General features: G+C 45.1%; 1 protein-coding gene across 1 annotated transcript in view; it reads left to right on the plus strand.

The window, feature by feature from the left end:
• The first annotated feature begins 667 nt into the window (after positions 1-667).
• ppp1r37 (protein phosphatase 1, regulatory subunit 37) overlaps positions 668-24770 on the plus strand; it is a 169439-nt gene continuing 145336 nt past the window's right edge. Inside the window, exon 1 of the mRNA XM_063063474.1 lies at positions 668-2397. Within this exon, the coding sequence (XP_062919544.1) occupies positions 936-2397 (1462 nt within the window). The 5' untranslated portion in view covers positions 668-935. The remainder of the gene's footprint in view (positions 2398-24770) is intronic.

The raw sequence follows: 24770 nt of genomic DNA on the forward strand, positions 1-24770 counted from the left end.
GTATCTCAATAGATGAATCAAATAAATCCCTTCTTCTCACAGAAGCTGCATGACCTGTTGAGTTCTCTCTTTCTCTCAACAGTGTCCTGTACATCGTAGGTAGGGGAGGGAGAGGGCCATTGCTTTGCTGCTGCTTGTGCGTGGGAGGGGGGCTTTGGGGTTCTACCATTTTGACTGACACTCACTCATTCTTTGGGGCATTCTTCTGTTTCGTGGATGTCTGCTCAGAACAACAATTTCAGAGTGTATATTGTACACATTCCCTGATATGAAATGGAACTGTTGAAAGATGTAGATTTTAAGTAGGAATTAAACGCAATTGGAAACAGATCTAGGATTTTTTTACCCGTAGTTGGAGGCGCGGCGCTGGGAATCGAACCCACAACCTCTGAGCTGGCAGGGACGAGCCGGTTCTGTTTACTTCTTTTGCAAAATGGTTGCCGAGCCTGAGTTGCAGAAACCAATCGGCAGATTCGACAACACCTTCAATCGACGTTCGATAAATTACTAAAACTGAGCCAGAATCACTTCAAATATATTTATGATTGATTTAAATCCGCCAGGCGGTTCTGAATCAAGTTGTCGAGGCTGCCGATTTGTATTTGACCCAGTCTCGCTCCCAAGTGCTGCTGGACGAAAGTGCGGTTAGGAAGGAGACAGAGTTCGGGCCGCCTTTCCACCCGGACAACAACCGGATCGATTTAGTTTGTGAGCGGCGGTGGCGTGTGAGCTCCGGTGGATTTCATGAGGCTGGGCGGCGTGGTCGAGACTGAGAGCAGCGGAATAGTCTAGGGAAGCATACAGGGGGCTTTAAGCATCAGCGGAGAGGCCGAGGCCCCGGCTGGGGGACTGTGGCACCAAGGTCGGGGTACGAGGCTGCATCGTTTCGGACCCCAGGGTCCAGGACAACATTGTCCCGGGCCCGGGGGTGGGGTATGGAGGCCTGTGATACCCCTGAAGAGGGAGCCCATCCTTTTAGTCATAGGGACCCCACCAACCCGGCAGCAAGCAAGTGTCACGGTTCTCCAGGGGAAGTGAGGATAGCCGCACTCCAACAGGAGAGTAATGCTAACCTGATACGCGGTAGCTGCCACAGTCAGGTTAATAATAACCCGGGAGAGGCCCATCAGGAGGAGGTGAGGGTCAGCCACAGTCCTCTTAATGGTCAGTCACACCAGCAAGGAGATAATGCTAACCTGGGAGGGGGCATTTGTCACGATCAGAGTAACAACAATGTGGAAGAGGCTGATCTGGGAGAGGTGGAGGTTAGTAACTGCCACCTGAAAAGGGTGTGGCCTCGGGAAGGGAATAATACGCGCGCTGAAGAGGGTTGGTGTCACAGTAGGGGTAGTACTTTACGAGAGGATGGAGGGTTCAGCCCTGGAAATGGTAACCGCCGGTGTCAAGGGGAAGTGGAGGCTAGCGTAACGTTTAACAGCCGGTCGGAAGTGAAAGAGGGTGAGCAAGATGTTCACTTGCAAAATGGAAGAAGCCCAGAGGATGGATTGGGTAACTGCTTGCTAGAATTTGAGGGCTCAAAAGCTGAGCTGGAGAGAGAGCAGGTGCAGGCTGGAGTGAATGTGTTGGCAGCTGAAGGGAAAAGCAGTGAAGAGACTGGGAGAACTGAGGCAGCATCACGGTGTGCTGCGGAAAGCAGGGTGCCCACACGGGAGCCTGACAGAGCATCACAAGAAGTGGGGGGGAATGAGGGCAAAGATATGTTGATGGGGAACAGAATGGAGGGAATGGGCCCAGAAGCTGGTCTGCCTGGGGTGAATAGTCTGACAACAGAGAAGACACTAGAAGAACAAGGGGGAAGGCAGGAAGTTTGCATGAAAGAGGAGTTCACACAGAGTGCTTCACTGGCAAAGAATTTAGAAGATGAAGCTGTTGAGAAAAGAATACAGCAGACGAGAATTGGAGAAAGTGACAGAGAGGGTAGCAGCCAAGCCTTGGAACTGAGTGTGGTGCTGCAGGAGGCTAAAAGCATCTCTGAACAGACTCCTGCAGAGTACGATGTCAAGAAGGATTTTGAACTAATTTTGGAAGCAGAGAGCAGCGTGAATTTCCAGGGGAAGGACTGTGAGGAAATGGAATTGGGCAGTGAGGAGTTACAAACAGCAGCAAGCACTGACAGCTTGTCAACATCGCCCTGTGGCAATTGGCCTTTGCATTTTGCTCCTCCTCATGTATCATTGGATGTGCTCTCCCCCCTTGGAAGCAACATACCCCATCCGCTTGCCCTGATTCCCCCCAGCCCGGACCAGCCCGACGACTCCACATTACTCTCACCCACTGCAGACTGCCGGGGAAAGCACGCTGTGAAGAGGGTAACCTTTCCCTCAGATGAGGCCATCGTTTCTGGTGCAGTGGAACCTAAAGATCCTTGGAGACACGGTAAAGCCTAGAATACCTTATTATTTATTTTTCTGGTGGTTCTTTCTGTTCTTTACTAACCTCATGGATAATATGTCCATACATTTCCCCTGCCAGACCCTGTGTATAATTGTTCCATGCTTCAAACTTCAAAGTAAGTCTTATAATCAGAGTACTTACAGGGCATCTCATACAACCCTGATATTCATTTTCCTGTGGGCATACTTAGCAAATCTATAGAAGAGTAACTATAAAAAGGATCAATGAAAGATTAAATAGAGCGTAGAAGACAACAAACTGTACAAGTGCAAATTTAAGTAAGGAGAGTGTGAAATAACAAGATAAAGAGTCCTTAAAGTGAGATCATTGGTTGTGGGAACATCTCAATGGATTAGTGTAGTTATCCTCTTTTGTTAAGGGCCTGATGGTTGAGGGATAGTAACTGGTCCTGAACCTGGTGGTGCGAGTCCTGAGCCTCTTGTACTTTCTATCTGATGGCAGCAGTGAAAAAAGAGCTGCATGGTGGGGATCTCCGATAGCAGATGCTGCTTTCCTGCAACAGCGTTTCATGTAGATGTGCTCAATGGTTGGGAGGGCTTCACCTCTGATGTACTGGACTGAAACCACTACCTTTTGTGGGATTTTCTGTTCAAAGGCATTAGTGTTTCCATACCAGGCCGTAATGCAGCCAGGCAATACACTCTCAACTGCACATCTAAAGAAGTTTGTCAGAGTTTTAGATAACATGCTGAATCTCTGCAAACTTATGACAGCCCTCAATACTGTAGGTGTTAGGTTCCTAGCCTCCGTTGGTGGTGTTGTACTTGTGGAGCTGGCAAAATGTGGAGATGTAATTTCTCTTGTACCTCCCAACTGAGTTACAACCTTTTTAACTTTTTATGCCATGGACCCCTACCATTAACCAAGGGGTCTGAGGGCCCCAGGTCGGGAAACTCTGTCCTAGGTCTGAGGGAGCAGTCACCCTGCGTTCTCAGTCCAGCTCACTAAACTTGCTGAGAAGTATGTGACTATCCTAGAGAGAATAATATTTTATATCATCTTGCAGCTCTAAAAACCCTGGTTAGACCACACTTAAATTATTGTCATCTCGTTAAGGATGTGTAAACACTAGACAGGGTAGAGAGGACATTTACCAGAATTCTGCCGAGATTAGAGACCTTGTTTTATGAGGATAGGTTGATTGAGCTAGGGCTTTTCTCTTTGGAGTGAAGGAAAATGAGAGGTGACTTGACAGAGGCATAGATCAAGCAGAAAGGGGCTTAATTTTAAGGCATTGGGAGGAGAGTATGCAAGGTGGGTTTTTAACACAGAGTGGTGAGTGAACGTTAAGTGGAAATAGACTCCAACTACTTTCTGTGTGATGTTTTAAATTTGCACTTTGAACTGAGGCTGAGGCTGTGGGCCTATTCTCACTGCTCCAGGCTTCGTGTCTACGGACTCAATTTCATTCTAAATGGTGTTGCTTGCTTTTATTCTTTACATTATTTGAGTTACATTGTTTTCTCCCTCTCTGCGCATTTGTCCGTCTTTTTTAAATGGATTCGTTCAGTTTCCTTGTTTTGTGGCTGCTGGTAAGGAGATGAATCACAGGGTTGTATAATTTGTACACACTTAGATAATGTACTTTGAATTTGAACTTAAAAGCATGAATGTTACATTTTTACATAATGTTTGCAGTGGTTTTGGCAGCAAATTTGCAGCTAGGTATGGTGGGAAAGGCAGATACATTTAAGGGACTCTTAGGCACATGGATGACAGAAAAATGGAGGGCTATGTGGGAGGGAAGAGTTAGATTGATCTTAGAGCAGGTTAAAAGTTCAGCACAACATTGTGGACTGAAAGGCCTGTACTGTGCTGTTGTTATGTTCTGTGTGCATGTACTTCGTTCATACGATCCCAACGCCTTCTCAATTTGAACATAGTGGGTGAGACCAAGGTTGAATGTTCCGTGGCACAGTAGGGTAGGGTTAACACAACACTTTACAGTGCCAATGGCCAGGGTTCCGTTCCCACCACTGACCGTAAGAAGTTTCTGTGTTCTCTCCCCTTTGACTGCATGGGCTTCCTCCGGGTACTCATCTTTCCTCCCACAGTTAATTGGTCATTGTAAGTTATCCCGTGATTAGCCAAAGGCTAAATCGGGGGTTGGTGCACGATATGGATCGAAGGCCTGGAAGGGCCTATTCCAAGCTGTCTCTCAATAAGTTAATAAATAAATACATTGAAGACTACCATGGTCAGATAGCTAGTGAATAACTCGCTGACGGTGGTGTCTGAAAAGAGGATGCTGTCCAAATTGCATGCCATCTTGGACAATGTCTCCCATCCACTACATAATGTACTGGTTAGGCACAGGAATACATTCAGCCAGAGACTCATTCCACTGAGATGCAGCACAGAGCGTCATAGGAAGTCATTCCTGCCTGTGGCCATCAAACTTTACAACTCCTCCCTTGGAGGGTCAGACACTCTGAGCCAATAGGCTGGTCCTGGACTTATTTCCTGGCATAATTTACATATTATTATTTAATTAGGTTTTATATTGCTATATCTATACTCTATTCTTGGTTGTGCAACTGTAATGAAACCCAATTTCCCTCGGGATCAATAAAGTATGACTATGAATATTGTGAGGGCCAGCAGACAACAAGGTATCATCCCCTCCTGAGCTTTTGAATCTTAACGTGTTCAAGAAGAACCTGCCTTCAGGGTAAATGCAGATTTGCTTGTTTTATTACAGTCAGCTGACGGTTTGACTGAGGTGCTCAAAATAAGTTACCTCCCTTCTTATTCCATTTATTTGAAAATTGGTACTGAGGAGCCAACTTTCTGCTTACGTTTGCTCTGTTGGGTTTAATCAATGTTACTATGATGTTGCTAGGGGTGGGGGGGGGGCATGGTCACTATACATGTTATCCTGAAGGTCAACAGTGAAAAATAAATTTGTTGTGGTTGGAGATTTTAATTTCCCAAATATTGATTGGCATCTCCTTAGCGCAAGGGGGTTAGATGGGGTGGTGTTTGTTTGGTGTGTTCAAGAAGGTTTCTTGACACAATATGTAGAAAAGCCTACAGGAGGAGAGGCCGTACTTGATCTGGTATTGGAAATGAACCTGGTCAGGTGTCAGATCTCTCAGTGGGAGAGCAATTTGGAGATAGTGATCACAATTCTATCTCCTTTACATATCATTGGAGAGGGATAAGAACAGACAAGTTAGGAAAGCGTTTAATTGGATTAAGGGGAAATATAGGGCTATCAGGCATAAACTGGGAACAGATGTTCTCAGGGAAATGTATGGCAGAAATGTGGCAAATGTTCAGAGGATATTTGTGTGGCGTTCTGCATAGGTACGTTCCAATAGACAGGGAAAGGATGGTAAGGTAGAGGAACCGTGGTGTACAAAGGCTGTTGAAAATATAGTCAAGAAGAAAAAAGCTTACGAAAGGTTCAAAAAGCTAGGTAATGATAAAGATCTGGATTATAAGGCTAGCAGGAAGGAGTTTAAGAATGAAATTAGGAGAGCCAGAAGGGGCCATGACAAGGCCTTGGTGAGCAGGATTAAGGAAAACCCCAAGGCATTCTACAAGTATGTGAAGAGCAAGAGGATAAGACATGAGAGAATAGGACCAATCAAGTCTGACATTGGAAAAGTGTGTATGGAACTGGAAGAGATAGCAGAGGTACTTAATAAATATTTTGCTTCAGTATTCACTACGGAAAAGGATCTTGGTAATTTGTAGGAAGGACTTGCAGCGGATTGAAAAGCTTGAGCATACAGACATTAAGAAAGAGGTTGTGCTGGAGCTTTTGGAAAGCATCAAGTTGGATAAGTCTCTGGGACTGGATGAGATGTACCCCAGGTTACTGTGGGAGGTGAGGGAGGAGATTGCTGAGCCTCTGGCAATGATCTTTGCATCATCAATGGGGATGGGAGAGGTTCCGGAGGATTAGAGGGTTGCAGATGTTGTTCCCTTATTCAAGAAAGGGAATAGAGATAGCCCAGAAAATTATAGATCCGTGAGTCTTACTTCAGTGGTTGGTAAGTTATAGAACATAGAATAGTACAGCACAGTACAGGCCCTTCGGCCCACAATGAGAGACAGACAGACTTTATTGATCCCGATGTGCCGACCCTTAAACCCTGCCTCCCATATAACCTCCCCCCACCTTAAGTTCCTCCATATACCTGTCTAGTAGTCTCTTAAATTTCACGAGTGTATCTGCCACCACCACTGACTCAGGCAGTGCATTTCACACACCAACCACTCTTTGAGTAAAAAACCTTCCTCTAATATCCCACTTGAACTTCCCACCCCTTACCTTAAAGCCATGTCCTCTTGTAGTGAGCAGTGGTGCCCTGGGGAAAAGGCACTGGCTGTCCACTCTAACTATTCTTCTTAATATCTTGTATACCTCTATCATGTCTCCTCTCATCCTCCTTCTCTCCAAAGAGTAAAGCCCTAGTTCCCTTAATCTCTGATCATAATGCATACTCTCTAAACCAGGCAGCATCCTGGTAAATCTCCTTGTACCCTTTCCAATGCTTCCACATCTTTCCTATAGTGAGGCGACCAGAACTAGACACAGTACTCCAAATGTGGCCTAACCAGAGTTTTACAGAGCTGCGTTATTACCCCGCGACTCTTAAACTCTATCCCTCGACTTATGAAAACTAACACTCCATAAGCTTTCTTAACTACCCTATCTACCTGTGAGGCAACTTTCAGGGATCTGTGGACACGTACCCCCAGATCCCTCTGCTCCTCCACACTACCAAGTATCCTACCATTTACTTTGTACGCTGCCTTGGAGTTTCTCCTTCCAAAGTGTACCACCTCACACTTCTCCAGGTTGAATTCCATAGTTGATGGAAAAGATCCTGAGAGGCAGGATTTATGAACATTTGGAGAGGCATAATATGATTAGGAATAGTCAGCATGACTTTGTCAAAGGCAGGTCGTGCCTTACGAGCCTGATCAGCCTGGGAGACAATGTCTCCCATCCACTACATAATGTACTGGGTGGGCACAGGAATACATTCAGCCAGAGACTCATTCCTCTGAGATGCAACACTGAGCGTCATAGGAAGTCATTCCTGCCTGTGGCCATCAAACTTTACAACTCCTTCCCTTGGAGGGTCAGACACCCTGAGCCAATAGGCTGGTCCTGGACTTATTTCATAATTTACTGGCATAATTTACATATTACTATTTAACTATTTATGGTTTTATTACTATTTATTATTTATGGTGCAACTGTAACAAAAACCAATTTCCCCTGGGATCAATAAAGTATGACTATGATTGAATTTTTTGAGGATGTGACTACAAACATTGATAAAGGTAGAGCAGTAAATGTAGTGTATTTGGATTTCAGCAAGGCATTTGATAAGGTACCCCATGTAAGGTTCATTGAGAAAGTCAGGAAGTGTGGGATCTAAGGGACCTTGCTTTATGGATCCAGAATTGGCTTGCCCACAGAAGGCAAGGAGTGGTTGTAGATGGGTCATATTCTGCATGGAGGTCAGTGAACAGTGGTGTGTCTCAGGGATCTGTTCTAGGACCCCTTCTCTTAGTGATTTTTAGAAATGACCTGGTTGAGGAAGTGGAGGGATGGGTTAGTAAATTTGCTGATGACACAAGGGTTGGAGGTGTTGTGGATAGTGTGGAAAGCTGTTAGAGGTTACAGCATGACATTGATAGGATGCAAAACTGGGCTGAGAAGTGGCAGATGGAGTTCAACCCAGATAAGTGGTTAATTTACTATACATAGTTATGGGGCATTTCAATCTTGTTTCTGTTTCCATAATATCATAACATGTTTTGTATTCGTCTATGCAAGTAATGAACAAAAATATTGAAAAAGAAAAAAAACCCAGGTAAGTGTGAAGTGGTTCATTTTGGTAGATCAAGTATGATGGCAGAATGTAGTATTAATGGTAAGACTCTTGGCAGTGTGGAGGATCAGAGGGATCCTGGGGTCCAAGTCTGTAGGACACTCAAAGCAGCTGTGCATGTTGACTCTGTGCTTAAGAAGGCATACGGTGCATTGGCCTTCATCAGTCATGGGATTGAGTTTAAGAGCCGAGAGGTAATGTTACAGTAGTATCGGACCCTGGTCAGACCCCACTTGGAGTACAGTGCTCAAATTGCCTGAACAGGAGGAGGAGAAGATGGCAGCACGCGCGGCCACTTCGGTGGTGATGTCTGTTATCTGTCAAGTAGGGGACCGTGCACAATGCTGATTTGATGGAGACAGACGTGAGAGTATGGAGGAACATCTGGAAAACTTCTGAAATGCCCGCTTCGGGCTGCCACTGCTACTGTGTGGTAACCAGAATCTCCAGAGCAGAAGGCCCCGAAATCCTCAGCTTTGCGTGTGTCAGTGGCCGGGGCGAGGTCGAAGGTGCTCGGGCGGCTGTATCAGAGAGGCTGGTGGGAAGCTCAAAGTTTTCGGAAGGATGGACTCCGTGTCGGCTGTGGTCAGCTGCTTCCACGGCATCGGCAAGTTGACGGTGCCTGGAGGTTTATGGCAGGGAGTTTCTCCCTTTTGCCGCCTGCTATCGGGGACTCGGGGACTTTTGAGACAATTTACTGTGCCCATGGTTCGTTCTTCATCAAATTATGGTATTGCTTTGTACTGCTATAACTATATGTTATAATTACAGGTGTCACCCACTTTTCGAACGTTCGCTTTACGAAACCTCACTGTTATAAAAGACCTACATTAGTTGCCTGTTTCGCTAACAGAAGGTGTTTTCACTGTTACAAAAAAAATCAGTGTGCGATAAAAATCAGCGCGCGCCCCGAGCAGCCGCTCTCCCCTGGATTCGGAACTGCATTCTCGCCGGCATTGCTTAAACATGTCCCTGTGAGCAGCCGTTAGCAAGATGAGTTTTGAGGTATCGGAAAAGCCTGAAGGAACTCGTAAGGGTGTTACACTTAGCGTAAAACTAGACATAATTAAGCGTTTCGATCGTGGTGAACGAAGTAAGGACAAAGTGAGTTTGACTTGTGGAAGTTGATGAAGATGATGTTGAAGAGGTTTTGGCATCCCGTGACCAAGAACTGACAGATGAAGAGCTGATGCAATTGAAAGGAAAGGATAACAATTGAAACCAAATACAGTAGCGACAGACCGAAAGTGAAGTCATCCAGGAACTGAACGTGAAGCAACTGCGTGAGATTTTCGCTGCAATGATAAAGTGCGACTTTAATTTTGAAATGGTACGTCAGTTTAGGGCATATTTACAAGATGGTTTGAGTGCTTACAAAGAACTATATGGTAGAAAAATGCACGAGGCTAGCAGTCAAGCATACTGTCATTTTTTTCAAGCCTTCCACAGCAGACGACGAACCTCGACCTTCGACATCGAGGCAGGCAGACATAGAAGTAGATGACCTGCCTGCCCTGATCGACGATGAGATGACACCCCAGTGTCCTACCACCCCAACCCCCGGGCCACGGACAGATACTGATTCGCGGAGAATGCAGTGGTAGCTGGGAGGCACCCAACACATCTTTAAGAAAAAAGCTGAAATAAACAAGCTAATTAATTAGGTGCCACTCGACATGTAATTGTCGGCCCAGATCAGAGGTGATTGCCGATTGCGTCGCCTCTGATCTGGGCCGACGTTTACGAACTGGGCGGCACCTAATTAATTAGCTTGTTTATATCGGCTTTTTTCTTGTAAGATGTGCTGGGTGCGTCCCAGCTACTGCTGTACCCCTGCATACTTCGCGGATCGGTATCAGGTCGCTGCCTGGAGGGTGGGGGCCACTGCACCACCCCAACCTTCGACAACTCAGCCTAACACACCATTATCAGTGTGCTCGATGTCTTCCCGATTCCCGTAAGTGATACTACACTGTACATACATTATTTCTACTTTATATCGGCTGTGTATTTTTAGGTGTTATTTGGTATGATTTGGCAGCTTCATAGCTTAAAGGTTACTGGAGAGAGTGTTTTTGCCGACAGCTCTTGCATTAGATTTTCTGCCGACGGCGCTTGCGTGAGATTTTCGCTACGGAGAATAGTGTAGGCAATGATTGTGGAAAAGTATTTCTACTTTATATAGGCTGTGTATTTATCATATCATTCCTGCTTTTACTATATGTTACTGTTATTTTTGGTTTTATGTGTTATTTGGCATCATTTGGTAGGTTATTTTTGGGTCTGCGAACGCTCACAAATTTTTCCCATATAAATAAATGGTAATTGCTTCTTCGCTTTACAACATTCCAGCTTACGAACCGTTTCATAGGAATGCTCTACCTTCAGATAGTGGGGGAAACCTGTATGTGGTTCTGTCAGTGTTAGTCTTTGGTTTGTCCTGTTTTCTGTAATAACACTCTGGAGAAACATTGTATCATTTCTTAATGCATGTATGCATTTCTAAATGACAGTAAAAGAGGACTGAGTGTTCTCATAATCTGATTCTGGTCACCTCACTACAGGAAGGATGTGGAAACTATAGAAAGGGAGCAGAGGAGATTTACAAGGATGTTTCCTGGATTGGGGAGAATGCCTTTTGAGAATAGATTGAGTGAACTCGGCCTTTTCTCCTTGGAGCGGCGGAGGGTGAGAAGTGACCTGATAGAGGTGTATAAGGTGATGAGAGGCATTGATTGTGTGGATAGTCAGAGGCTTTTTCCTGGGGCAGAACTGGCTAACATGAGAGGGCACAGTTTTAAGGTGCTTGGAAGTAGGTACAGAGGAGATGTCAGGGGTAAGATTGTTACGCAGAGAGTGGTGAGTGTGTGGAATGGGCTGCCGGAGGAGGATATGATAGGGTCCCTTAAGAGACTCCTGGATAGATACGTGGAGCTTAGAAAAATAAAGGGCTATGGGTAACCTTAGGTAATTTCTAAATAAGTCGATGTTCGGCACAGCACTGTAGGTCGAAGGGCCTGCATTGTGCTTTAGGTTTTCTATGTTTCTAAGTCTTTCAAATTGTCCTCAAGTGTAACCCATCTTCTATATCCTTCCTCTCCCAGGGATGAGGTCTTTGGCCCCTTCTGTTCGCTTTTCTGTAGCTCTTGAGTTTTTACGGGATAGGATTGTTGGCCCTATGCACCACGGTAACGTGGCGGTTAGTGCGATGCTGTTACTGTTTCGGAGTTCAGAGTTCTCCAGCGTCGTTCTGTGAGGTGCCTCTGTATGACCTTCCCGTGGAATGTGTGGGTTTTCCCCCGGATGCTCTGGTTTCTTCCCGCAGTCCAAAGACCTACCAGGTAGGTTGATTGTTAATTGTAAATTGCCTCATGATAAGGTTAGGGTTAGTTTGGTTTGTTGGGTCTGCTGGGGCAGCACGGCTCAAAGGGCCAGAAGGGCCTACTCCATGCTAGATTGCTAAATAAATAAATAAATAAATAAATAAATCAATAAAATGCCCAATCCACCTCCTTTAGCATCTGGGCTTGAAAATCCGTGGCAGATTTTACACGTAATGTAGGTTGAGTACCTGTTATCCAAAAAACTCCAAAATCTGAATTTCTTTCAAGTGCTGACATGATGTCACAGATGGAAAATTCCATAAGACGCCGGGAAGGTTCCCAGGTGATGCGCAGGTCTCTGCACACCACAGACAGTTCTGAGAAGTGATCTCTCTTATGTAATCAACAGAAGTTAATGGAAAAAATAGAAAAGCTCTACATAAAGCGAAAAATGAAGAATCCAATGGTGTTTTGAAAGTGTTGATCTGTCCGTTCTGGAGTGAACATACAGTTGCAAGAAAAAGTTGCTGAACCCTTTTGCAATTCCCTAGTTTTCTGCATTAATTACTCAGAAAATGTCTGATTTTCATCTAATTATCAATAATAGACAAACACAATCTGCCTAAACTAATAGCACACAGACAATTGTAGTCGTCATATTGAATACATTGTCTAATCATTCACAGTTCATGCTGGAAAAAATATGTGAAACCTTGTATTTAATAACTGGTAGAACTTCCTTTAGCAGCAATAACCTCCACCAAATGTTTCCTCTAGCTACTGATCAGACTTGCACAACAACAAGGAGGAATTTTAGACCATTCCTCCATACAAAACTGTTTCAATTCCTCAATATTTTTGGGATATCTTCCATGAACATCCCTCCTCAGGTCATGCCACAGCATCTCAATTGGGTTAAGGATCACTCAGCCAGTGGTTTCTTCCGCAGCGTCCTCCCATGAACACCATTCTTATTCAGTGTTTTTCTTATAGTGGACACATGAACAAAGACTTCAGCAAGTTCTAAAGATTTCTGCTGATCTTTTGTTTTGTTACATAGAACATAGAAATCTACAGCACATTACAGGCCCTTCGGCCCACGATGTTGTACCGATCATGTAACCTACTCTAGAAACTGCCTAGAATTTCCCTACCGCGTGGGTCTCTATTTTTCTAAGCTCCTTTTACCTATCTAAAATTCTCTTAAAAGACCCTATTGTGTCTGCCTCTACCACCTTTGCTGGCAGTGCATTCCATGCACCCACCACTCTCTGTGTGAAAAACATACCTCTGACATCCCCCGGTACCTACTTCCAAGCACCTTAAAACTATTCCCCCTCATGTTAGCCATTTCAGCCCTGGGAAAAAGCCTCTGGCTATCCACATGATCAATGTCTCTCATCATATTGTACACCTCTGTCACGTCACTTCTCATCCTCCGACACTCCAAGGAGAAAAGGCCAAGTTCACTCAACCTAAGGCATGCTCTCCAATCCAGGCAACATTCTTGTAAATCTCCTCTGCACCCTTTCTATAGTATCCACATCCTTCCTGTTACCCTTGGGTTCTTTTTCACCCCCTTCAGCATTGCAGGTTGTGCTGTTGGTGTGATCTTTGCAGGATGCCCGCTCCTTGTGAGAGTAACAACAGCAGTGAGTTTCCTCCGTTTGTAGATTATTTCTTTTGCCTTGGACTGGTGAACACTTAGGTCCTTAGAAATGCTTTTGTAGCATTTTCCAGCTTCACGCATCTCTACAATTCTTCTAATGTACCCTGATAGTTGGTGCATATAAACAGATCTTTCTTGAGAAGAGCAGGCTCTGTTAGTAATCTGACTTTATATACGGCTGGGCACCGAATTAAATGGAATTGAATTGATTTTATTTCTTACATCCTTCATAACATGAGGCCTAAAAATCCTTACGTTACATCTCTGTCTAAATGTGCAATTTATAATAATTTATAATAAATTGTATGTACAACAGGACAGTCAATCTAACATAGAATTATCAGCATGAATTTGTCAGTCTGATGGCCTGATGGAAGAAGCTGTTCCGGAGCTTGTTGGTCCTGGCTTTTATGCTGCTAGAACAGTTTACGGTTGGGGTGACTGGGGTCCCCAGTGATCCTTCAGGCCCTTTTTACACACCTGTCTTTGTAAATGTCCTGAATAGTGGGAAGTTCACATCTACAGATGTGCTGGGCTATCTGCACCACTCTCTGCAGAGTACTGCGATTGAGGAGAGTACAGTTCCCATACCAGGCAGTGTTGCAGCCAGTCAGGATGCTCTCAATTGTACCTGTGTAGAAAGTTCTTGGGATTTGAGGGGCCATAGCTTTTGCAGAAGGCATTACCCCAGAGGTTCGCCTACTTTTTTGAACTTAGACTGTGATTGTTCAAATGGTGTACTCAGTATTGCTGAGAAGTACAATTGTTTGTATGTTATTAGTTTAGGCAAATTGTGTTTGTCAGTTATTGTGACTAGTGCATATCAGACCACATTATGAATAATTAATGCAGAAAATTAGGTAATTGCAAAGGGTTCACATACTTTTTCTTGCAACTGTATGCTGCTAAACAGCATGCTGACTAGATAAAAGCAAAGATCTATCTTGACAAACTAAAAATTGAAGGTAATTGTGAATACTCAGCAGGCTGGTTGCAGAAATTTGAGGAAAGACATTAAATTTTAATTCTGATTCCCATTCTGACATGTCAGTGTGTGGCCTCCTCTTGTGTCATGATGAGGCCACCCTCAGGATGGTGGAGCAACACCTTATATTTCATCTGGATAGCCTCCAACCCGATGGCATGAATATCAATTTCTCCTTCCGGTAAACACATTTCCAGCCTCCCACTCCTCCTCTATTCCTCATGCTGACCTTTTACCTCTTCTCACCTGCCTCTTGCTTCCCCTAGGTGTCCTCCTCCTTCCCTTTCTCGTACAGTCCACTCTCCTCTCCTGTCAGATTCCTTCTTCTCCGGCCCTAGACTTTTCCCACCAACCTGGCTCCACCCGCCACCTTCCAGCTAGCCTCCTTTCCCTCCCCCCCCCCCATCTTTTTATTCTGACTTCTTCCCCCTTCCTTCCCAGTCCTGAAGAATGATGCCGGCCCAAGCATCGACTGTTTATTCCTCTCCCTAGATGCTGCCTGACCTGCTGAGTCCCTCCAGCATTTTGTCTGTTGATGGTTGATCTAAAATTTTATAACATCTGCTGATCACAAAAATCTAGCAACAGAACAAGTTTACGGTGCTGATAGTTGTTATAACTTACATAATGGCATTACATTTTTAAAGTATGACTGATGAAAATCTAACACCAGAATGCTGATTATTTTTATACGCTACATAAAACCTACAAAAAAGTAAAATACAAACACACCCAGAAAGCTGGAGGAACTCAGCAGGCCAGGAAGCATCTATGTAAAAGAGTACAGACGACATTTCAGGCCAAGACCCTTCTTCAGGACTACAAATACAGTGTATTGTAACCTTTTAATCAAAACACTGCATTATAGGTAGAGACCAAAAGCCTGCTGTTGTGTGTTATTGTTCAACAGCTGATTCCGGTATTCTTCCGATGGTGCTGTGCTGCTTTTGTTACCCTGCACACTTTATATTTTCATTGCATTAATGGTATGTAATGTTCTTTACTGTTAAGTATATATCTGTGATGAACAAGTGTAAGACAAAGTCTGCTTACCCATAGCACATAAACTCACAGTTGGAAATGATGGCTATCTCTTTATATATTCCAAAATCCAAAACACTTCCCCCCCCCCAAGCATTTCAGATAAAGTGTACTCAACCTACATAAGTTAATCAGGTTCAGATTTGTTTATCATATGTACATTGAAACATACAGTGAAATGTGTGGTATGTACCACTGTGCTTTATACCCTGGTTTCAAGAAACATTTCCTCATCTGTATATACATGTATATAGTGAAATGACAACAAACTTGACTTGTTAACACAAATGACACATTTCAAATGGATCACACACAAACAACAAACTAAAGTGCACAGATTAAATATTGTAAGGTACAGAACAAATAGCTGGTGACACTTTGAATACGATGCTGCAGGGGTTTCGGAAGCCTATTGGCCTGAGGAAAGAAACTATTTCCCATCCTGACCGTTCTTTTTTTTTGTGTAAGATGTTAGAAAGTCTCCTGCCTGATGGTAGAAAGTCAAAGAGGATGCTGGATGGATGGGTGGATCCTTGATAATACCAAGGGCCCTGCGTAAGCAGTGCTCCTGATAATGTCCCCGATGAATGGTAGTGAGGTGTCTGTGATCCTCTCAGCCATCCTCAGTCCTTTGTAGGGGCGTCTGGTCAACCAGCACAACCTAAAGATGTGGTGGGGACAAGTGTGCCAGTATAACATACCCACAATGTTCAGCAGAACAACACGAGTGGCAACAATAACACAACAAATCAAAACAACATCAGCAATTAATTAGTCATGATTGTCTGGTGGAGCAGACTCGATGGGCTGAATGGCCTAATTCTTCTGCTATATCTTATGGACATAGGTGGCTTACCCACCCCTGTCTGGGAGGTAGACGGCCATGTTTGTGAGAAACTTTGTGCCTCCGGCCAGTGTTTCACTCAGTTATTTGAGGATGTCAAAGAGTGAAATGCCAAACAGTGAGTGTTGTGGGTTGAGGAACAGGAAGAGGGCAGGCACCATAAGATATAGGAGTAGAATTAGGCCATTTGGCCCATCGAGTCTGCTCTACTATTTCATCATGGCTGGTCAATATTTCCTCTCAGTTCCAATCTCCTGTTCTCTTCCCCGTATCCCTTCATGCCCCTGACCAGTCAAGAATCTTTCAACCTCTGCCTTAAATATACATAAAGACTTGGCCTCCACAGCCACCTGTGCCAACAAATTCTACAGATTCACCACCCTCTGGCTAAAGAAATTCCTCCTTATTTCCATTCCAAAAGGACGCCACTCTATTCTGAGGCTGTGTCCTCTGGCCCTGGACTCTCTCACCATAGGTAACAGCCTCTCCCCATCCACTCTATCGGGCCTTCCACCATTTATTAGGTTTAATTATGTCACCCCTCATTCTTCTGAATTCTTGTGGCCCAGAGCCATCAAACGTTCTTCATATGACAAGTTGTTCAATCCCGGACTCATTTTTGTGAACCTCCTTTGAATCCTCTCCAGTGTCAGCACATCCTTTTTTAGATAAGGGGCCCAAAATTGCTTACAATACTTCAAGTGCTTCACCTGTGATTCATAAAGCCACAACATCACATTCTTGCTTTTATATTCATTGTATCATTTCTTAATGCATGTATGCTTTTCTAAATGACAATAAAAGAGGACTGAGTGTTCTCATAATCTAAATCTATATTCTAGTTCTCTTGAAATGAATGCTAATGCCGTTTTTGTCTTCCTCACCACCGAATCAACCCAAATCCATCCTTTAAGTCGGACCTAGTCACGCTCCTATCTCGAAATAAGAAGGCTCTGACTTCAACCCCTCCAGCTGTCAACTGAGTCTGAAAGGCATGAAACAGAGTCCTTGCATATATATGAAAGATTCCACATAACTGTTTGAAAGAAGTTCTTTTTCCCCGACTGTTATTTAAACCTTGCTGAGTAGTGCTTGGATTATCCAGTCACCATCACATCTGTTTTTAGAATCTTGCTGTGCATAGATTGCCTGCCACATTTCATGACTTTGTTATGTGTAAAATGCATTGGGATATTCTGAAAGGGATATAGAAGGTGAGGACTTTTCTGGGGGACTGATTCGTCAAGCACCTTTGCACCATCCGTCACGAGCGGAACTTCTTGGTAGCCAAATATTTTAATTCTCATTCCCATTCCGATGTGTTGGTCCAAGGCCTGCTGTTGGGCCAAGATGAAGTCACCCCAAAGGTGGAGGAGTAACACCTTGTATTCTGTCTTGGTAGCCTTCAACTCGATGGCATGAATATTGATTTCTCCTGGTAAACAAATTCCACCACCCTCACCCCTCACTCTGACCTTTTACTTCTTCTCACTTTCCTGTCACTTCCCCCGGGTCCCCTCTTCCCCTATCAGATTCCTTCTTCTCCAGCCCTTGACCATTGCCACTCCCCCGCCCTGCCAGCTTCACTTTCCAGCTAGCCTCCTTCCCTTCCCCTTGCCCCCACCAAATTGTGTTTGTCTACTGCTGTGACTTGCGGTGAATATCAGACCACATCATGAGAAATTAATGCAGTAATTGCAGAGTTCACAAACTTTTTCTTGCAACTGTATGCTGCTTAACAGCATGCTGACCATGAAACAAGCAAAGATCTATCATGACAAACTTAAAATTGAAGGTATGTGTGAATATTCAGCAGGCTGGTTGCAGAAATTTAAGGAAAGACATTAAATTTTAATTCTGATTCCCATTCCAACATGTGGGTGTGTGGCCTCCTCTTGTGTCATGATGAGGCCACCCTCAGGATGGTGGAGCAACACCTTATATTTCATCTGGATAGCCTCCAACCCGATGGCATGAATATCAATTCCTCCTTCCGGTAAACGCATTTCCACCCTCCTCCACTCCTCCTCTATTCCTCACACTGACCTTTTACCTCTTCTCACCTGCCTCTTGCTTCCCCAGGTCTCCACCTCCTTCCCTTTCTGGTACGGTCCACTCTCCTCTCCTGTCAGATTCCTTCTCCTCCAGCCCTAGATTTTTCCCACCAACCTGGCTTCACCTATCACCTTCCAGTTAGCCTCCTTCCCCTCCCCCTCCCCCCCCCAGTCCTGAAGAAGGGTCTTGTCCCAAAAAGTCAACTGTTTATTCACTTGTAAAGATGCTGCCTGACCTGCTGAGTTCCTCCAACATTTTGTGTGTGTTGCTTTGGATTTCCAGCATCTGCAGATTTTCTCTTGTTTAGTCTTTTTTAGTATCTGCCCCATCTGTACAACAGTGATTGAAAAATAGAAATTTCGCAGTAAGTCACTGACTGGAAAGTGTAATGGGGTTGAGTGTTTTCTTGTCTGAGGCTAAACCAGACTGTTGCAACTTTAATTGTTTTGACTCGCTCCAAGCTGAGCTCTTTGACCCTGTGTACTTGCTATTGGCCAAGCCTCTGGAGTTACTTATTCCAACAATCTCCTGGCTGGCCTCCCTCCTTCCGACCTCTGTTATTTAAAAAAAGGCTTCCAAAACTTGTTGTTTTCATCTTAACTCAAAACAATTCTCTTCCTGCCATCTATCTCCCCCTGTGTTGTCTCCATCATGTAGCAATTTTAAGAAGTTCTTTTTAAAAAAAACATTTAACAAATAAAGAATAAAGAATGTATAAAAATATAGTCATAACAAAGTACAGCACAGAAACCAGCACTTTGGCCCAACTAGTCCATGCCAAACTATTTAAACTTCCTACTCACATCAACCTGCACCAGGACCATAGTCTTCCATAACCCTTCCATCGAGTGGCAGAGCAGACTCCTTGGGCCAAAAATGACCAAATGCTGCTCCTCTGTCTTAGCACCTAAACAACAGGAATTCTGCAGATGCTGGAAATTCAAGCGACACACATCAAAGTTGCTGGTGAACGCAGCAGGCCAGGTAGCATCTCTAGGAAGAGGTGCAGTCGATGTTTCAGGCCGAGACCCTTCGTCAGGACTAACTGAAGGAAGAGTGAGTAAGGGATTTGAAAGTTGGAGGGGGAGGGGGAGATCCAAAATGATAGGAGAAGACAGGAGGGGGAGGGATAGAGCCAAGAGTTGGACAGGTGATAGGCAAAAGGGGATACGAGAGGATCATGGGACAGGAGGTCTGGGAAGAAAGACAAGGGGGCGGGGGACCCAGAGGATGGGCAAGAGGTATATTCAGAGGGACAGAGGGAGAAAAAGGAGAGTGAGAGAAAGAATGTGTGCATAAAAATAAGTCACAGATGGGGTACGAGGGGGAGGTGGGGCCTTAGCGGAAGTTAGAGAAGTCGATGTTCATGCCATCAGGTTGGGGGCTACTCAGACGGAATATAAGGTGTTGTTCCTCCAACCTGAGTGTGGCTTCATCTTTACAGTAGAGGAGGCCGTGGATAGACATGTCAGAATGGGAATGGGATGTGGAATTAAAATGTGTGGCCACTGGGAGATCCTGCTTTCTCTGGCGGACAGAGCGTAGATGTTCAGCAAAGCGGTCTCCCAGTCTGCATTGGGTCTCGCCAATATATAAAAGGCCACATCGGGAGCACCGGACACAGTATATCACCCCAGTCGACTCACAGGTGAAGTGTTGCCTCACCTGGAAGGACTGTTTGGGGCCCTGAATGGTGGTGAGGGAGGAAGTGTAAGGGCATGTGTAGCACTTGTTCCGCTTACACGGATAAGTGCCAGGAGGGAGATCAGTGGGGAGGGATGGGGGGGGGGGGGACGAATGGACAAGGGAGTTGCATAGGGAGCGATCCCTGCGGAATGCAGAGTGGGGGGAGGGAAAGATGTGCTTAGTGGTGGGATCCCGTTGGAGGTGGCGGAAGTTACGGAGAATAATATGTTGGACCCGGAGGCTGGTGGGGTGGTAGGTGAGGACCAGGGGACGACTTTATCCGCTCAGGGGATCTCCCATCCACTGCTACCAACCTTATAGTTCCCACACCCGCACTTCCCGTTTCTACCTCCTACCCAAGATCCACAAACCTGCCTGTCCTGGCTGACCTATTGTCTCAGCTTGCTCCTGCCCCACCGAACTCATTTCTGCATACCTCGACACGGTTTTATCACCCCTTGTTCAATCCCTTCCGACCTATGTTCATGACACTTCTCACGCTCTTAAACTTTTCGATGATTTTAAGTTCCCTGGCCCCCACCGCTTTATTTTCACCATGGATGTCCAGTCCCTATATACTTCCATCCCCCATCAGGAAGGTCTCAAAGCTCTACGCTTCTTTTTGGATTCCAGACCTAATCAGTTCCCCTCTACCACTACTCTGCTCCGTCTAGCGGAATTAGTCCTTACTCTTAATAATTTCTCCTTTGGCTCCTCCCACTTCCTCCAAACTAAAGGTGTAGCTATGGGCACCCGTATGGGTCCTAGCTATGCCTGCCTTTTTGTTGGGTTTGTGGAACAGTCTATGTTCCGTGCCTATTCTGGTATCTGTCCCCCACTTTTCCTTCGCTACATCGACGACTGCATTGGCGCTGCTTCCTGCACGCATGCAGAACTCGTTGACTTTATTAACTTTGCCTCCGACTTTCACCCTGCCCTCAGTTTACCTGGTCCATTTCCGACACCTCCCTCCCCTTTCTAGATCTTTCTGTCTCTGTCTCTGGAGACAGCTTATCTACTGATGTCTACTATAAGCCTACTGACTCTCACAGCTATCTGGACTATTCCTCTTCTCACCCTGTCTCTTGCAAAAACGCCATCCCCTTCTCGCAATTCCTCCGTCTCCGCCGCATCTGCTCTCAGGATGAGGCTTTTCGTTCTAGGACGAGGGAGATGTCTTCCTTTTTTAAAGAAAGGGGCTTCCCTTCCTCCACTATCAACTCTGCTCTTAAACGCATCTCCCCCATTTCACGTACGTCTGCTCTCACTCCATCCTCCCACCACCCCACTAGGAATAGGGTTCCCCTGGTCCTCACCTACCACCCCACCAGCCTCCGGGTCCAACATATCATTCTCCGTAACTTCCGCCACCTCCAAGTGGAACAAGTGCTACACATGCCCTTACACTTCCTCCCTTACCACCATTCAGGGCCCCAAACAGTCCTTCCAGGTGAGGCAACACTTCACCTGTGAGTCGACTGGGGTGATATACTGCGTCCGGTGCTCCTGATGTGGCCTTTTATATATTGGCGAGACCCGACGCAGACTGGGAGACCGCTTTGCTGAACATCTACGCTCTGTCCGCCAGAGAAAGCAGGATCTCCCAGTGGCCACACATTTTAATTCCACATCCCATTCCCATTCTGACATGTCTATCCATGGCCTCCTCTACTGTAAAGATGAAGCCACACTCAGGTTGGAGGAGCAACACCTTATATTCCGTCTGGGTAGCCTCCAACCTGATGGCATGAACATTGACTTCTCTAACTTCCGCTAAGGCCCCACCTCCCCCTCGTACCCCATCTGTTACTTATTTTTATGCACACATTCTTTCTCTCACTCTTCTTTTTCTCCCTCTGTCCCTCTGAATATACCTCTTGCCCATCCTCTGGGTCCCCCTCCCTGCCCCCCGTCTTTCTTCCCGGACCTCCTGTCCCATGATCCTCTCGTATCCCCTTTTGCCTATCACCTGTCCAGCTCTTGGCTCTATCCCTCCCCCTCCTGTCTTCTCCTATCATTCTGGATCTCCCCCTCCCCCTCCAACTTTCAAATCCCTTACTCACTCTTCCTTCAGTTAGTCCTGACGAAGGGTCTCAGCCTGAAACGTCGACTGCACCTCTTCCTAGAGATGCTGCCTGGCCTGCTGCATTCACCAGCAACTTTGATGTGTGTCGCTTGTCTTAGCACCTATTTGTTCTGCTGTTACCAGTAATTTGTTTTATCATTTAAAGGTTGAGTGTTTTAGTGATAACAGCCATGACAACAGTTCAGTTAGGTGGAAAACCTGAAGCAAGGTTTTGGAACTGAATTTCCATTTCTCCTAAATTGTTCAAAGACATAGGAACAGAATTAGGCTATATAGCTAATCAAGTCTACTATGCCATTCCATCAAGGCCAATTTATTACCTCCCTCAACCCCATTCTACTGCCTTCTTCCCATAAGCTTTGATCCCTTTACTAATCAAGTTCCTGTCACCCTCCGCTTTGGCCTCCACTGTTGAGTGTGACAAGGAATTACACAGATTCATCTTTCTCTGGAAAAAGAGCTCCTCTGCTATATCACTCTCATTTAAGTCCAAACAGTGAAAAACAGAAGGAAATGGGGTAGACCACTCAGCTCCTCAAACAAGCCCCATCCCGATCATTCTTTACCATGGTTGATTTGCCTGGGCCTCGTCTGTGTCAGTTTCTCTTCAATCCCAATTCCTTCAAAGAATTTGTCTCCTACCTACTTAAAATCTTCATCTCCTCAACCCACTGGGGTAGTAAGTTCCACACATGTGTGGTAGCGTTGTGGTTAGGGTAACGCTTTACAGCAGTTGGAAGATCCGGATTCATTTTCTGCCACTGTCTGTCAGGAATTTGATTGTGACCGTGCTTGTTTCCTCCTGGCGGTCTGGTTTCCTCTCATACTCCAAAGATGTATGTGTTAGGGTTAGTAAATTGTGGGCGTGTTGGTGCTGAAGGCGAGGCGACCTTACATATCTTCAGTCTGTCTTGGCCATTGACACAAATGATACATTTCACTGTATGTTTCAATGATTAGCTTTGTCATATGTACTTCCAATCTGTCTAACCCCTAATCTCTCCCCCTGTGAGGAGGAATTCCTACACGCCTCAGGTTTAAATGATTGCCTACGTATCTTGTAAATATTAGCTAGGTACTTGTTTACTGACTCAGCCCTGCCCAATTGCTTAATCTTAGTTCTGCCAGTTTATTTGCTAAACAAAATTATTTTTAAATTATTGCCTGCAGCTATATATTGAAGCTTGTGTCTTGTACAGGAATATAGTGATACGGCTTGGAAACTGGCCCTTTGCCCCATCAAGCTTGTACTTATTGTCTATTATACCACTGGGGTTTAGGGCAGTAGTGAAGGTCCTCCAAGTCTGATGGTGCCCAGGACTTCCTTTGTCTTGTCGGTAGCTTCCACTCAGTTTTCACTACTACTAACCATGCAAGTCCTGGGTGGAGATTCAGAAATAACAGTTGTGCTCAGATGTAGAAGGATTCTTCTTGTAACAGTTTTGTTTGACCAGTCAGGGCTGTTAGCCTGAGCTGAACCCCCGAACCTGGAGGACTGGTGGACTACTGTGAGTCTGGTCTCTACCCTTTGACCTGTTTGGCATGGGTGACCCTACCAGGAGCCCAATCATAAAGCCCTGACATAGCTCTCTGAATCATTGGGGCATGCAAGGTTGTGGTCCTTTTGGAGGATCACTCATCAAGCTTGTGCTGACCAATAAATTCCCATTTGCACTAATAGGTAAATGTGTGGCAGCGCAGCATGGTGCAGTCACATAGCAGTTAGCACATCATTTAAAGTGCCAGTGATCACCAGTTAGGTTTCAATCCCACCACTGCCTGTAAGGAGTTTGTACATTCTCCCAGTGACCGTGTGAGTTTCCCCTGATTGTTCCAGTTTCTTCCCAAAGTCCAAAGGTGTACAGTTATTACGATTAGTGAGTTGTGAGCATGCTATATTAGGGCCAGAAACATGGCGACACTTGCAGGCTGACCAGCATATCCTGGCTGATTTGTTTTGAAGCAAGCAACATATTTCACTGCATGGTTCGATGTATATAAGTCCCATTTTTAAAATGCTTTTGTCATTCCCATCAACTCTGCCTCAGATTCTACCCCTCACTTGTACACTTGGGACAATTTACTGTGGCCATTCAACCTCCCTACCTACACAACCTTGGGATGTGGAAAAAAAAATTGGAACGCCAGAGGAAACCCATCCGGTCACAAGGAGAACGTGCGACCTTCATACAGACAGACTAATGTCAGGATAGATCCCTGATCTCTACTTCCCTCATGGTCAGGGGGAGAACATACAGACAGCGGTGAGAATTAAACCCCAATCTTCCAATTGCTGGTGCCATAGAGCGTCATGCTAACCATGCCATGTATCCATGCAGTGATGCAGCAGCTGTGGCGGTATACCACTGCAACCCAACCTTGCAGTACACAACCAATTTACGCAGGGGGTACAGTGTAATCTTGTGGCCGCATGTGGATTTTTCAAGGTTGCAGGCTCAAGGTGGATTTGTTATCAAAGTATGCGTGCAGTATACAACTCTGAGATTTGTCTTCTCCAAATAGCCACAAAACAAAGAACCATGGAAGTTGTTCAAAGAAAAACATCAACAAAAAACAAATCATGTAAATGGCACCAAGAATATCAACCCCACTCTCCCACCTCCTTACACAAGAAATAAATCATGCTAAAGGTAACAAGAAAATCAAACCCAAACCCCTTCTTGCACAAAAATATAAAAACATAAAACTGAAAGAGTCCAAGCGAACTGTAGTCCAATTAATAACTTGCAGATTGGAATTTAAGTGCTATCCTGCAACAGCATCGAG

Source organism: Mobula hypostoma, chromosome 12, assembly GCF_963921235.1.
Source record: "Mobula hypostoma chromosome 12, sMobHyp1.1, whole genome shotgun sequence".
NCBI classification, from domain to species: domain Eukaryota; kingdom Metazoa; phylum Chordata; class Chondrichthyes; order Myliobatiformes; family Myliobatidae; genus Mobula; species Mobula hypostoma.